A 16,712-nucleotide genomic window follows, 5' to 3' on the forward strand; every position below is an offset into this window, starting at 1 on the left:
ACATTGGGCCTAAATGACCCGATATCTTATGCATGCTTGATCAAAAGCCTTGTCGCAATCCTAATGGGCCAATGTAATGTGGGGTGATGCCTGTTTATTAAATATAACCATTTCAGAAAATGAGACCGTATATCCTAAGCAAAATTATGGGATATGGCAGCATGAATAATTAAAATGATCTAACTGATATTACTGGCCCTTTAAAAAGTGAAATTACACGGGAGACTTAATGCTGTTTGAATTTGTGTCCTAAAATAAGACCATTTACGATGGCTTCGGCAATTACATCTGCTGTGTTTTTAAGGCTGGATTCACACGAGGTCATTACGTCCGTAATTGACGGACGTATTTCAGCTGCAAGTCCTGAACCGAACACAGTGCAGGGAGCCGGGCTCCTAGCATCATACTTATGTACGATGCTAGGAATCCCTGCCTCGCTGCCGGACAACTGTCCCGTACTGTAGTAATAATTACAGTACGGGACAGTTGTGAGGCAGGGACTCCTAGCATCGGACATAAGTATGATGCTAGGAGCCCGGCTCCCTGCACTGTGTTCGGTCCGGTACTTGCGGCTGAAATACGTCCGTCAATTACGGACGTAATGACCGTGTGAATCCAGCCTTATAGTACTTATTCATCTACAATTTATATCTATACAGGCTGTTATTAGAACGCTGTTCTCCGCTTATTAGGTTTGCTCATAAAAATGATACAGCAATAAATGCCCCATCTGTGAGACAGTGTACCACCACTGGTTCAGTGCAGGATGGATGGACTTGATGCGGGTAATGAGTTAAAAGCACAAGATTATTCCTGCAGCAGCCTATTGCTTTTTGGGCTGTTGAGGATAGGTAATCTATTACTTCTGTCTGAATAGTGGATTGGTGATTCAATTAGGCAGCTCCACCTATTTTGGCAGGGCTGTTGAGCTTTAATACAGGCACTGGCCGGTATAAACTTCATGGCTGTTCTGCCACCACAGTCACTCTGCTAAACTAAAATGGGCAAAGTGCAACCCACGCAGATTTAATGATACTCCTGAGGATATAGCTTGATACTGCTAGTGAAACGCGCAGGCTTCAAACATACTGGTTGATAAGGTGTACTTGGTATTAGGGAAAAATTAGGAGATGGAATGTGAATACTGACACATGAGTAACCCTGAATAATTGCCTCACCTGCACAGAGTACTTTTGTAAAGAGCCTGAAAAAGTCCAAACTGACTAGTAGCTCACAAGTTAATGATGAGAATCAATGTTTTTAATTCTTAGGCAGATTTATGCATTCGCCAAAAGGACTGATACTACAGTCTTAACTATTTTAAGTTCAATATGGTGCTACCAAAATCAAAAATTGAGCGCCAGCATTCCGTGTAAAAATAGAACATGAACGTTTATACACACAATTGCCTTCATGCAACATTGCTCAAACCGTAATTATAAGCAAAAATTGCCTGAATTCAATTGACTAAATTGTGTATTCAAGCAGACCCCTTTTGCAAACAAAATGTACTTTGCAAAAAACTATTTTGTGAGGAGTTGATACGTATCACACGTCTACACAAGCAGGACCACAGGAATGCGCCAACCTATTTTTGCATTCAATTTAAACTGAGGATTATATAGGTCTTATATTCCTTACCCATATACTAACCCATTGGCTGTGTACATATATTAATCGCATTGTGTGAACACACACCAAACATAATCTGATAAAATTACCCAAGCTAATTTGAATGCATTAACTAATACTGATTCAATCATTTATGGTGCTAGTCTGTGGCAAAAAAAATTATTTTCTGACTGATGGATATCTGTAGTGTATATCTAGTATCTTCTAGAGAAGCGGTCATGTTACCCCTCCCCCTGAGGCTATCTAAAGCCATACAGAGACCAGAGAAGGATCACAGCTTCTCATCCCGTGGGATAAAAGAGCTGGAAGAATATTCAGCTCACTTAGACCTGCGATCCATGTTTAAAGGGATTTTCCACCCTTGTAAAACAATTTGGCAAAACATTTTTAAATCTGTACTAGACTATCTCTAATATACCTAACTAGTCAAAGCCGTGGATGGCTTCTAATACTGAGTAGTGCCACCTGACTCCGTCACCATCTGAATTTTTTTTTCCTCCTGCTGACGGGTCTTTATTCTTTACTTCTGGACGAGCTCCTCTTCCTGTCTTGTCCTCCACCAACAGTCTGACGTTCCTGTAGTGGGCTGTTCCGAACTACTTGCTAAACTAGCGCCTGTGCATTCCAATAAAAGTTTTATTAGAATCGCGCCTGCACAGCCTAAGCAAATTCATTGCGCCTGCATGGCCAGCCCGTAACTTCTGTTTATAAGCTAATACGTATGCAAGGGAGAATGTTGCTTGGTACAGCACTGTTATGATGGAACTTTCTCTTCAGCTCTCACTGATCTACTGAGTAAAATGGCGCGGGAGAGCACTGCTGCTGGCTCATTGCCGGCATGCACCACTTGTCTACCAGCATACAACAGAATAACTGACTGGAGGAGTGACAGAAGTAAGGGTATGTGCACACACTAATTACGTCCGTAAATGACGGACGTATTTCGGCCGCAAGTACCGGACCGAACACAGTGCAGGGAGCCGGGCTCCTAGCATCATACTTATGTACGATGCTAGGAGTCCCTGCCTCACTGCCGGACAACTGTCCCGTACTGAAAACATGATTACAGTATGGGACAGTTGTCCTGCAGCGAGGCAGGGACTCCTAGCATCGTACAGAAGTATGATGCTAGGAGCCCGGCTCCCTGCACTGTGTTCGGTCCGGGACTTGCGGCCGAAATACGTCCGTCAATTACGGACGTAATTAGTGTGTGTGCACATACCCTTAGAGGTATACAAACCTCTCCATGTAATGCTAAAAGAAAAAATGGAACTATATTCAGGGGGCTTTAATATAGAAAATAAGCGGTGCAGAGATGAGAGAAAAAAATTAAGGTGTTGGAAAACCCCTTTAACTCCTTGCCACACCAGTACATCCTGTATGGCAGTGCTTTAAGGCACCGAGACATACCAGTGCGTCCTGGCTAACAACTGTCACCCTGTCAAAGGACAAGGTGACAGAACTGTGCTGTCAAGTGTTTGGTCCTCTGACAGTTGACCGTCACAGTAAGATGGCAATCACAGCTTCTTGAGAATGTGTATGTGATGGTGCTGGCTCAGAAGCTGAGCCAGCGCCATCACCACCAGGTGTTGGCTGTATATTACAGCTGACACCCCGCTGTAACAGCCGGGACCGGAGCTAGGATCCGACCGATTAACCCCTTAGATGCAGTGAGCAAAAGCGATTGCTGCATCTAGGTGGTTAGATTGCACCCTATGTTTGCTAATTGCAACCATCGGCACCCACGGGCTATTTTCGCACTAGCCTTTTTCAGGCTGTAAATGCCCCGATAAACTGCCAATGCGGGGGCTGAACGCCTTCAAACATCTGCCCATTGATTTCAATGGGAAACGGTGTTCCGTTCCCACGGGGTGTTTTTTACGCTGCAGTTTTTAAAAAGTGCATGTCACTACTTAAACACTTTTTGGAGCTTTTTCATTGACTCAATAGAAAAACGGCTCCAAAAACGGCCGTTCAATATGTGAGTTGCTTAAATGGCTGAAAATCCGGAGCGGTTTTCCCTCAAACAGCTCCGTATTCTCAGCCGGTTTTTAAGTGTATGAACATACTCACAATGGCCTAGTACGGAAGCCTATTAGGCCCCGCTGGGAGGCAAAACATAATAGGCTTGCTGTCAGTGAATAGCTGACAGCTGTAATACAATGTATTAGAATAGCGGTCCGGCTTCATGCCTTAAAGTCCCCTAGTGGGACAAAAGTTAATAATGACGTTTCACGTTATCGGAATAAAGGCAGATTTTTTTTATTTTTTTTAAGTCCTTTATTTTAGGAAAAATGAAAAACATTAAAGTACACATGTGGTATAATGACCCGAACTATAGAAAGATCATGCTATTTTACCAGCACGGTGAATACTGCAAAAAGCCATTCCAGAATCTGTTTAGTCACTAACCCTCCCAAAACAGAATAAAAGAGGATCCAAAAGTTGCATGTACCCCAAAATTATACAATTACAAAATACAGCCTGTCCCGCTAAAAAAACAAGCCCTCCCACAGCTTTTTTGACAGAAAAATAAAACTTATGGCAACACAAAAAATAAATTATTTGAAACCAGTCATTTTATTGTGCAGACTGCTGCAAAGCGTAAAAAAATATACATTTGGTGTCACCGTAATCTTATCGACCTGCATAATAAAGTAAAATTGTAATTTATAGCGCACGGTGAACGCTGTAAAAAAAAAATTGCTGGTTCTTGGTCACCTTGCTTGCCATAAATGGAATAAAAAGTGGTTTAAAAAAAATCACATGTACTAATAAACTACAGGTTGTCCCGCAACAAATAAGCAATCGCACAGCTCTGGTGGCGAAAAAATAAAGTTCTGTGTCTCAGAATATGGCAATGCAAAACGTGCAGAGCTTTTCAAAAGCGGGTAAGATCTTTTTATTAGTGCTACACTGGCCACACATCTGGATTTTATTTACCGCATTATACCCTCATTATGCCCTGATGTACTCCGCACCGCTTATGTATACTCCCCACATCAACTGAAATACCAGCAAAACTCAAAAAAAACTGCCACTAAGCAAAATCTGTGCTCCAAATGCCACTCCCTCCCTTCTGATCCAAACAGCCGTTTACGTCCACGTGTATGGCATCTGCATACCCGAGAGAACCCGCTTAACCGTTTGAGGTATAGGTCTTCAGTGGCACGAACTGGGCACAACATTGTGCACTAAAATGACATATACCTGTGGAAAATTGTAGTTTTCACTTTGCACAATCCACTGGGTTTTTTCCTGAAAAAACCCCAAATAACCTGTGGGGTGAAAATGCTCATTACACCCCTTAAAAATGCTTTGAGTGGTGCAGTTTCCAAAATGTGTGGGGGGGGGGGTTACTACTTGGGTTTGTTTTACTATTTGACCCCAGAGCCCTGCAATTGTGGGCCACTGCTACGAAAATCACAAATAGGCCTCACATGCACACTTGCTCTTTCACTCCTGAGCCCTGTCGTATGTCAGGCAAATGATAAATGCCTTGAGGAGTGTAGTTTAAAACCCTGAGAAGCGACCCCATCTTGTACTCTACTCTGATACCTAAGGGATCTCTGCAAATACGACATGACACCATTCCAGCAAAATCTGCGCTCTAAAAACCAAATGGCGCTGCTTCCATTTTTAGCTCTGCCATGTGCCCAAAAAGAAATTTAGGGTCACACAAGCGGTGTTGCCGTACTCAGGAGAAAAAAAAATAAAAAAATTTGTTAACCAATTTCTCTAACTACCTCTTGTGAAAATAAGCTATTTTTGGGGATAGTGGTTTTTGAAGCCTAATTCAATCTATGGAACACCTGTGGGATCAAAATGCTCACTACACCCCTAGATGAATGCACTGAGGGGTATAGTTTCCAAAATAGTCACTTCTCAGGGGTTTCTACTGTACCGGTACCTCAGGGGCTCTGCTAATGCGACATGGTACCCAAAAAACAATCAACCAAAATCTGCATACCAAGTAGCACTCCCTCCATTCTGAGCCCTGCCGTGTGTCAAAACAGCAGTTTATGACCACATATGGGGTATTGCCGTACTTGGGAGAAATTGCTTTACAATTGTTGCAGCGCTTTTTCTCCTTTTTTTTTATTCCTTGTGAAAATTAGAGAGATTCCACATTTTAGTGTAAAGAATGTAGATTTAAATTTTCACGGCCTAACTCCAATAAATTCTGCAAAAAAACACTGGTCAAAATGCTTGAGGGTTGTATTTTCCCAAATTGGGTCACTTTTGTGGGTTTTGCCCCCTCACTCAGGGGCTTTGCAAATGTGCCATGACACCGCAAACCATTCCAGCAAAACTTGAGCTCAGTCAAACGGCGCTCTGTCATTTCTAAGCCGTGACGGGTGTCCAAACAGCAGTTTATCACATATTGGGGTATTGCTGTGCTCCAGAGTTTGCTTTACAAATGCTTTTTCTATTGTGAAAATTAGCTAAAACTAAATTTTATTAGAAAAACATGTAGGTTTTCAATTTCATGTCATATATACCCTAGAAATATTCCTTGAGGGGTGGAGTTTCTAAAATGGGGTTTCCACGGTTTTGGTCCCTCCAGTGCGTTGCCAACATGTCGTGGCACTGAACTATTCCAGCAAAATCTGCCCTCCAGTCCAAATGGCGCTCCTTCCTTTGAGCCCTGATAACACAGCAGTTTATGACAACATATGGGGCGTTGCCGTAATCGGGAGAAGTTTTACAAATATTGGGGTGCTTTTTCTCATTTATTCCTTAGTCTGTAAAAACAAACCTATTTCTGAAAAAATTTGTAAACTTCTAATTCCAATAAGTTTAGTATAAAATTGCTCAAAATGCTAACTATACTGCTAACTATATACCTTGAGGGTGTAGTTCCCAGAATGGGGTCACTTTTCGGGGGGGTTTCCACTATTTTGGCACCCCTTTAAACCTGACATGGTGCCTAAAATATACTCTAAAAAAAAAAGAGGCTCAAATCCCCTAGGTGCTCCTTTGCTTCTGAGGCCGGTGTTTGTCTATTAGCTGACTAGGGCAACGTGTGTGATATTTCTAAACTGCAGAATCGGGGCAATAAATATTGAGTTGCGTTTCTCTGGTAAAACATTGTTAACATTTTTTATTACAAATGAATTTTGGCAAAAAATTTATTGTAAATTTCACCTACTTTTGCGTTAATTCCTGTGAAACACCTAAAGAGTTAAATTTTCTAAATGCTGTTTTGACTACTTTGAGGGGTGTATTTTTTAAAATGGGGTGATTTTATGGGGACTTTCTAATAAGGCACTCAAAGCCACTTCAGAGCTGACTTGGCCCCTGTAAAAATAGCATTTTGAAAATGTGAGAAATTGCTGCTAAAGTTAGAAGCCTTGATACGTCTTAAAATAAATAAAAGGGCTTAAACGTTGCCAACAAAGCAGACATATGGGAACTGTTAACTAGTATCTATTTTGTGTGGCATTACTATGTCGTACAAGCAAATACTTTTAAATTTAGAAAAATGCACATTTTCTCAGAATTTTGGTATTTTTCACAAACACTGAAAATATCGACCATTTTACCACTAACATAGTACGTTGTTCTCGTGACACAATCTCAATCTCTTGGATATATAAAAGCCTTCCAAAGTTACCACATAGTGACATTTTTTTTTCTTCTACCCTCCTCCGTTATTTAGATAACGGTGCCATTATATTTGGCGCCCGATATTTTAAAAAAACTCGCTGAGCTGAGGAGTTTAATGGCAAGGGGGCGTGTAACATTGCTGTGACACTGTCCAATCAGCTACAGACTGTCACAGCAAGAGCTGGAGAGGAGTGTGCACGCGCTCACTCTTCAGCTCTCGGCAGACAAGGACAAGACTGATCTCACGCGAGATCAGTCTTGTCCTTGTCTGCCGAACTGGCAAGGGGGCATGTCACTGCTAAGGACCGTGCAAGAGCTGCAGAGCGCACGCCCATTGACTGTTCAAGGGGTTATTTAAATATCAATTATAACTGCATCGATATCTGAAGAACGGAGGAGAAAAATTAAGTGCCCCAGGGTTTGTGCAGCCCTGCCCATTACAATGCTGCACATGTATGGGCAGGTGAAAGATTCTCTAAGGCCAAAACAGGCTGTGTCCTTAAGGGGTTGGGGCTCGTTTTTGTACTGTAAAAACAAATTACAATGAATGTACTGAATTTAAAAAAAAACAACAAACCAGCGATCCAGGTCCTTCTTCAAAGCCAAGAGCAGGTTGAACTGTGACCTAGCATGAGTTATAGCTTTTAGTAGCAAGGGCATATCCGATATTTCCTTGGCAACTGAAGTTCCTTCCTGCCAGGACGCATGAGATTTGCTCGGCTCCAGAGGGTGCAGTGTCTAGCTGATGGCTCCCGTACACAGAGTTATTTCTCATCCGTGTAGCACACCCTCATAGGCAGCAGCATGAAGAATTTTTTTATTTTTTTTTAAACCTTTGTTTTCCTTTGAAAAAGTAGTAAAACACGTGTGTTTAATTTTTAACTAGCAGAATGTTAACGTGCCTTTTTTCCCAGTCCACACAACAAGGAAAACTGGAAAAATTTCTAACTACTTTATATGGTATAATAAATGTTACTGTGAAAATCTACAACTCGTCCTGCAAAATAACATGCCCTTACATGGCTAGGTTGACTGAAAAATGTTATGGCTTTTGGAAGGTATTAAAGAGAATCCGACAAATGGCAGCATTGGAAAGGGGTTAAAACGAGCGGCTACTGCTGCAACAGTTTTTACTATATACTAAGGGTACAAAGTGCAGATAACATGTTGGCTAAAAATAGGAAAAAGATGTTCAACTTAAGTACATTGAGGGCTTATAATCAAGGTACGTTAAAACTAACTATAGGGGTTGTCCACACATGGACAAAGGTCATCGGTACATGATCGTTGTGGGTTTGACACCCCCACCCTGCACCGACCAGCTGCTCCAGGTGCAGAATGTTAGTTATTCAGTAGTTGGTGCCGGCAGCAGATTGCTCAGACTACTGCAGAGCTGCAGCTGTGCGCCTATTCGCTTGAATAGGAGCAGTACTTTAGCTTGGCCACTATTCTGTGCCCGTAGTCACCCGGAGCTGCTGATCGGTGTGAGGTCCGGGTCCGACCCAATCACACATACTGTGGATATATATCCTGTCGATAGGTCATCCGTTGTACGTATGTGGACAACCCTTTAAGTAGAGGAACCAGGCTTATTGGGCCTATAGAAAGTGTGTGGGGGGGGGGGGGGTTACTATCAGAGGGCGAATTCCCCCTGGGGAATCTATTCTATTGAGACTGTGGTAGAACTATCTCTAATATGAGGGATGTGGGAGTACAAATTGTGGGTGTGCGTAAGATGGTCAGGAGCACTGGACCTTTTCAAAGTAAGCAGTAGTTTCCTTCAATACACTGGTTATCCTCATTTACAATATGAATCTATTCTAGTTTTTACGGCGTTAAGCCATAATACAGGAAGCTTGGGCAGTGGTTAGTGCTAAGCTGCTAGAACAATTTGTATAAGAAGCCGTAAGTTTAGAGGGTTTGTGCTCTCCAGAGGTCTCTAGTCAGATACTCGGAAGGAAACATTTATAACGCTGAATACGTGGAACCAGAAGCATATCACTCTTGGGCATGTCCATTAGACTTTTAACGAATTGCCTGTTTCCGTGTAGTCTCAAAAGCAAGTGGCAGGGACTACTTGGTACTTTTTTTTTGCAACCAGCTAGACTCTAAAATTGGGGAATTTCTTTTTTTTTATTAGAGGCAGAGCTGGCCCTATACGTCCCCTTGTTCCAAGGGGAGCCCCAGGAAGAGGATCCCTTTCACGTGGTGCCAGCGTTAGCCGAAGTGTAGCACCTGCACCTACATCCAGAGGAGCACCATCTGGTAGGGCTCGGGCTGGTTCAATACAAAGGATCTCTTTGCCACCACCTGCACCTGAAGCCTATGATGAATATGTGAGTATATGACTAACCTTTCACAAAGTGATTGGTTTACTGTTAATTGTATAGTGCGGAACTTATGGGAAACAGACTTTGGTATACTGGTGGAATGGTCCAATGCCTTGTTTATAGAGTTGTAAATTTCTTTGTTGAAGGGGTTTGTCAGTTTTTGTTCAGTTTTATTTTAATTAACTTTTTTCATTTTGCAGGGCTATGATGATGCATATGCAGAGCAAAGTTACGAAGCTTACGAGAGTTACTACAATCAGAGCCAGGGGTAAGTTTATTAGACAATGACACCTGATCAGTACCGATTATAAATTTATGAAGGAAATTTAGACATTCTTGATCATGAAAGAGGTTAATCTTTAGTTCAATTCAAGTTTAGCATTTTATTAATCTATGTACTTCATGGTGTAGCAACTGATGGCTCTGCCCTTTGCTAAGAAAAGTAATAGACAATCTAAAATGATCTGTGCCTACTAGTGTATTATAGAACCATATATATATATATTTTTAAAAAAAGGTTGCCATTTAAAGGGTTTTATGCACATTTTCATCTTGTGCTCGTGTCGTGCTAACGGATCTGTATAGGTAGCTTCTAGCCCATAGACTTCAATGGGTTAAATGTAAAAATGCACATTCAGTGCCTGTTTAAGTTCTTGTATTTTTTTTTCAGGAATCAGATTTTCTAAGAACATGGTTGTTTTTTTTTTCTTTTTCATAAAAGCCTGTACAGTTAGCAGGGGTTTCACATTTTGTGCACAGCCCCATGCTCTAAAGCTTTTTAGGAAATAAATTAGCAACACACCAGCCAGTAACCTGTCTAGTTTGCCTTGTAATGGCTAATTGTTTACAACGATGGCACTATTGGATAATGTGGCCACCTGAAATAAACACACCCATAATATTTGTTTCCTCAGAAAGCCCCTCTAACAAATCTACACGGTTTCTCTGCTTGAAGTGTCAGTATTTTAGTTAAACATTAAGGCTGGGTTCACTGAGTGTTTTGCAGGTGGAAATTCTGTCTCAATATTCCGTGTGGAAGTTTGAGGCAGATTTTCCTCTCCCTGCACGACTATTTTTCACTGCGGTTTTCACCTGCGGCCATAAAACTCCACGAAATACTTTCTCTGCCTCCCATTGATGTCCGAGGCATAAACACCCGAAGATAGGGAATGTCCCTTCTTCCTCCCTTGACTGTTTTTACCGCTTGCGTGAGACTCCTCCACCTCCCATTGAAATCAATGGGAAGCGTTTTCGGACGGTTTTGCGGCGCGGTTTCCGCGTCCAAACTCAGTGTGAACATACCCTAAAGCTACCCAAGTGTCTTCTTAAAATACGCTAGAATTCTGGCTTAAGTTGATGCTGTGCCACATTTGTTAACTGTTAGACACACTTTGCGTCGTATCCGAAAAGTGATGTAATGATGCAGAAAAGGGGAATAGTCCAGTGTGAATGGGACATGGCTTAAAACTAAGCCAGCCAAATGGTGGTATAAGGAAGAGACGTGTCTAAAATTTAGTCGGTAATCCAGGTGAGTTTGTGCTGTCAGGGGTACTGCTTCTTGGAAACTAATGTATCAAATGTATTTTTCTATTTAGAGATACAGAGTATTATGACTATGGGCATGGGGAGGCCCCGGAATCCTATGAAAGTTATGGTAAGTCTGTTCCCTTGTTTCAAAGATCCATTTCAACAAAAGTGGATGTTGGGAATAATTAGCAAAAAATTTAATGTTTAAGTAAACCATAGTTTGAAATGATTGAATTTTTTATGGAAAACAAAGATTAACCGTAAGTGGTAAGCTATTCTCCAGACTAAACTACAACCTTCTACCATGTGTTTCTTACTGTAGGACAAGACAATTGGAATGGTTCTCGACCCTCCCTGAAAGTACCATCTTCTCACCCTGCTAAAGGCAGTACCTACAGAGACCATCCATACAGACGCTTCTAAGACTGCTACTCATCCAATTGTTACTGATATCTTGTGTCCAAGGACTTCCTGTTCCTTATCCCACAACACAAGTAAATTATCTGTGCTCTGTGACTCCTTTCCTTTCCCATCCATACTCCCTTAATCTAACCTGAACTCCCCCCTCATAGGATCGCTTTTAAAATTTGTGAAAAAATATCTATTTGAGGATATTTAGACCCGTTTTATTTTCGTTGTTAACAAAACACAAAACAAAAAAAAACTTAAACCGTAAATGCTTTTCATGTTAAATAGTATGCGAAGTGACTGTTTGAAAATGAAGGTTTCTAACAAAGTTTAGTGTTAGCTGTAGACTCTGTCCTGAACTAAGCTGCATTTCAATATTCCATTTTTTTATTTGAGCTAAACCGTAATTAGCTGTAATATCGTTTGCTGTTTTAAAAATCCAAGCAGTTGACTTTGTAATTATAATCCACTTTATGTTATTAAACCTTATGGACAAATCTCTTGTTAATGTTGTCTTCACTTGTACTCAAATAGGATGTCAAAATATTAATAAATAATGTATTCTGGCTCCTGCCAATGTAGGGACACCTTATGAGCTCCAACTCTGTAGTGCGCAACAAAATGGTTAGGTGAGATGTGGTGTCGCTTCTCGAGGACTGATGTCTGAGAGATTACCGGGTCTCGTTAATTAAAAAAAAATAATAAAGCATAATTCATTCTGTACAAAGGACTAAAAGATGGGAATTTATAGTATAGACAGTCCAGTTCCCTTAGTAGCGGTTCTTTTGCTTTGTACCTGTATATAGGGTTGTATTCCTGGCCATCTAGGGTTTACAATGGTAGTCACAGGGTATTTGATGTCGGCATTTACATTTGGATGTAAAATAAAATATTCCAATACTAATATGTGAAATCTCAGTGTATTGAGGATTAAGTAGCCTTCAAATACCTTTTTGGAATGTGGTGACTAATCCTGATTTTTAAGAAAAGAATGAAACCTTTTTCCCAGTTCTAGGTTGGTCACTATTCTCACAAGCATGTTCTTGAATAGATGTCCTGGCTCAGTAATAAACAGATCAGCAGTTTCAGCTGCAAAAATAGTGCAGACTGCTTTGCAAAACTGGAGAGGCCATCGGGACCCTGAGTAGTGGTGTGAACAGAGCTTAAAGGGGTTATTTGGAAGTATTAAAAATTTGCAGGAGTCTATAAAATAATAAACAGGTACTCCTTCTTTGAAACTCACCCCAGAAATGTGACCACCCTTCGCCTGTAGTCCTGGAAGCTTCGACAGCGGTCATGTGCTGTTCATGGCAGCATCACCGCTGAGACCAGCAATTAGCTGCAGTGACGTGACCGCTGATGGAGCTCCTGGGACCCAAGCAACGGCAAACGGGGGTGTTGGTGCTGGAGCAGAGGGTTCTTTAAAGGGTGAGTACCTGTTTCTTATTTGGATGCCCTCCCCTGCCCTTCACTTTAATCGTTCTTTCAAGCAGGGATACCCTCCCCTTGATAACCCCTTTAAGACGGTGCCCTTTCTATAAACTACTACCGGATGACTTGCTGCAGGCGATCTACACAATGTAGTTTACACCAAACCATTTTCATTTTACAAGCCAAGTGGGCTGCTTGTAGACAAAACGACATAACTGATCACTGTTGGTGCATGTGGTGCTATTTGATTATACCCTTGAATATATAATCAAATGTTTTTAGCTGTAGTAACGTTTTGCCAACTTTTTTGTGCATTCTGGAACACGTGGTCCATAATCTCCTCCTTTTCAGATTTGCTATGCACTTGAAGAGCCTACTTAATTTTATCTGTATGAACATATGCATTGCATTATAATAAACTAACCTTTTTCTTAGTTTTAGTGATTTAAAAAAGAGACTGGATCCGGGTGGTAAAAATCTATTAACCTAAAAAGATGGAAACTTTTGTAAATTTGTGTTAACAGCACAGGCTTCCCTCTTATAGAAAGACCCCGTGGCTTTTCATACACAAGCTACCATACAGCATATGAAACATTAAAATCCCATAGATTCATTTATTGTATTAGCTAATGTTAGAACCAACATTCTATTAAAAGATTTGACCACTCAATATTGCTGGTGGACAGATAAAATGTAAAAGTGCTCTAACTTAAAGTGGATATGTCACTTATGCTGCCCCAGTTAATGGCAACATATTATATTATAGAGGTCCACGGTGTCTGTTGTGCCAAATATAACCGTTTTTCTATTGCTATAAAATGAATGCAGCAAATGCGCGCTTGTCTGCTGTAATTATGAAGAGCGCTGCATTCACCCACACTTGATGGCTGCCTCAATGTACACATATATGTAGTGGCGGCCATCATTCAAGCGTTGGGAAAGCACTCTTATGAATACAGCAGATTCATAAATGGGAGTGTACACATTCCTTCTGGTGTAATAGAACAAGTGTTTAGTTTGGAACCAGGCGTATAGAGGACCTCCACTTTTAACTAGGGCAGCATATTATAAGTGACAGATCTGCTTTAAGGAGGTCACATTCAATTCCAGAGCTTCTAATACAATATACAAAAAAAGACTTAGTTTTAATGCAATTATTGAAAATTTTATAAATTGTTTTCCCACATCATTTGAGGTCCTTTCTGTCCCTCCTAGGAGTGTTAATTCCTATGGCAGGGTTGATGTTTGGCTGCGTGGTGTAAGCCTTGTACATACACTCAAAATAGACAAAATAAGCTTGTTTGTAGACTAACGGAAAAAAAGACTGGACAGTTCCCATGGCCTGTGGACATCGTACAAATGCCAAGGTTCCTTAACCTTATTAAAGAAAAGAGAAATCCTGCAAGAGACTCAGGATGTGTAAATCATGCATCGCAAATCAGGTAACAGAATTCCCTAATACTGCTCTCCGCACGTTAATGTATCAAAACAAACGTCCTGTGCATTCTAGCCTAGAGAGATCATTGGATCAGTTTCTGAATATCTAGGTTTGCTGGTTAAAGTGTACAGGCTGTAAATATGTCGTGTACACATCCATATAAACTGATAGCAGATTGAACGTTCTCTACAGAACTTGTCAAAAAGCTTCAAAGCCATGTAAAATAGAACTGTAACAACTTTTACAATTAATGTAAGTTGACGTAAAAAGGTTTCCAAGTTGCCTTTAATGCCAATAGCCTTTAAATCTGCTACTTTTTTTAATAATAATCTGCTCAGTTATTTTAAAGTTAAAAAAAAAAAAACCCTTCCTGCTCCTACAACCATTGTTTTTTTTAATGTGATTATTTATTTTTATTTAAATTTCTACCCAGCTTTAAAAACTATCTGACTTATCGATCTTATTTTCCAGGTGGTGGTTGGAAATATGTAAAATGCTTGACTTTACTGGTAAGTACTTTCAGTAATGTAGCCATGCTTGAAAGTTTAACATGGAGACAGTTTTTGTTTTTTTCAATCATATTGCTTTTATCAAGCTGGCTATTGGTGGTCCCACTGGTGTTCCCCTGGAGGGGAGGTCTTAATTGGGTAACTCCTCCCATATCTCCAGACAAACTTAAACCTCTTCCCGCACCTTGACGTAACTGAACGTCAATGTGAGCAGTGAGTTCACTCACCTTGACGTGCAGTTACGTTTGGCCCTTCAACAATTAACCGCGGTGCTGCATCGCAGTGGCGTTTTACTGTGCAGGGTGTCTGCCCTGCTCTTGTCGATTAGCGGCCCATCGCCGCTGATTTAGTCAATCAACCCCTTAGATGCTGCGGTCGATTGCGATCGCCGCATTTAAGGGGTCTAGAGCAGATCGGCAGCCTCTACATGCAATCGCGTGGGCTGCTGATGGTTGGTTGTCTTGGCAACCGGAGGCCAGACAATGGCCTCCGGGCTGCCATGTATGGAAGCCTATGAAGACCAGGCTTTCGATCAATGACTGTTGGAATACATTACACTACATAGTCAGTGTAATGTAATCATGCAGCGATCAGAGGTTCAAGTCTTTCCTATAATTTTGACCGGCAAGAAATGAACACTATAAAAGTACACATTTGGTATCGCCACTTTGGTAACGACCCAAACCACTATTTTTCCCGCACGGTGAACACTGCAAAAAAGGGAAAAACAATGCCAGAATCTTTATTTTTTTGTCACCATCCCTCCCAAAATATTGCATAATAAGTGATCAAGAAATTGCATGTATCCCAAAACAGTACCAATAAACTAGAACCCGCCCTGCAAAAAAAACAAGCCCTTGGACTGTTTTGTTTTTTTTACTGAAATAAAGTTACAGCACTTGGAATATGGTGACACACAAATATTTAATAAAATGTCGAACCGCAGAATAAAGTAAAATTGTCATTTATAACCCAGGGTGAACGCTATAAAAACATTGATGGTTTTTGGTTGCTTGCCCAAAAAAAAATAGTGATCAAAAAATTGCATATACCCCAATATGGTACCAATGTAAACTACAGATTGTCCTGCAACCATTAAGACCTCACACTGCTCCGGTGGATAAAAATAAACCGTTCTGGCTCTTGGAATACGGCGACGCAAAATCTGCAGTGTTTTCCAAAAGCGGATGAGATCGGGCACAATTTATCAGTGCGACACCGGACACATGTGTGAATTATTTATTTACCCCATTATTATACCCGCTTATTATGCACTGGTGTACTCCACAGCTTACATATACCCTGATGTACTTCGCACAGCTTACATATACCCCCACGTTATAAACTGAAATGCCAGTAAAACCCCAAACAGAACTACTACCAAGCAAAATCTGTGCTCCCTCCCTTCTGAGCCCTACAGTGTGCCCAAACGGCTTACGGTCCACATATATGGCATTACCATACCCAGGAGAACCAGCTTGACATTTTGAGGTTTGTCTTCAGTGCCACAAACTGGGCCCAACATATTGTGCACTAAAATGGCTTATCAGTGGAAAATTGTAATTGTCTGTCTGCACCACCCACTTTCTGAATGCGGTTTCCAGTACTTCAAGGGGTGCAGCCTTCAAAATGGGGCAATTTATGGGGTATTTCTAATATATATATATATATATACATGCACACACCCTCAAAGCCCACTTCAGAACTGAACTGGTCCCTGAAAAATAGCATTTTGAGACTTTCTTGAAAATATGAGAAATTGCTGCTAAAGTTCTAAGCCTTGTAACATCATAGAAAAGTGTTCAAAAAAACTATGCAAACATAGTA

The 16,712-nt window shown here is 40.9% G+C and overlaps 1 protein-coding gene across 2 annotated transcripts in view; it reads left to right on the forward strand.

Annotated features, from left to right (window-relative positions):
• The window catches only part of KHDRBS1 (KH RNA binding domain containing, signal transduction associated 1), a 43,648-nt gene extending 31,644 nt beyond the window's left edge, over nucleotides 1-12,004 (forward strand). For both annotated transcript variants that reach the window (XM_075853136.1, XM_075853137.1), the window contains exons 6-9: nucleotides 9,383-9,578; nucleotides 9,773-9,840; nucleotides 11,168-11,226; nucleotides 11,422-12,004. In XM_075853136.1, the coding sequence (XP_075709251.1) occupies nucleotides 9,383-9,578; nucleotides 9,773-9,840; nucleotides 11,168-11,226; nucleotides 11,422-11,522 (424 nt within the window). In that variant the 3' untranslated portion in view covers nucleotides 11,523-12,004. The remainder of the gene's footprint in view (nucleotides 1-9,382; nucleotides 9,579-9,772; nucleotides 9,841-11,167; nucleotides 11,227-11,421) is intronic.
• The last annotated feature ends 4,708 nt before the right edge of the window (nucleotides 12,005-16,712 follow it).

The sequence above is a fragment of the Rhinoderma darwinii genome, chromosome 2, assembly GCF_050947455.1.
Source record: "Rhinoderma darwinii isolate aRhiDar2 chromosome 2, aRhiDar2.hap1, whole genome shotgun sequence".
Classification (NCBI taxonomy): Eukaryota; Metazoa; Chordata; class Amphibia; order Anura; family Rhinodermatidae; genus Rhinoderma; species Rhinoderma darwinii.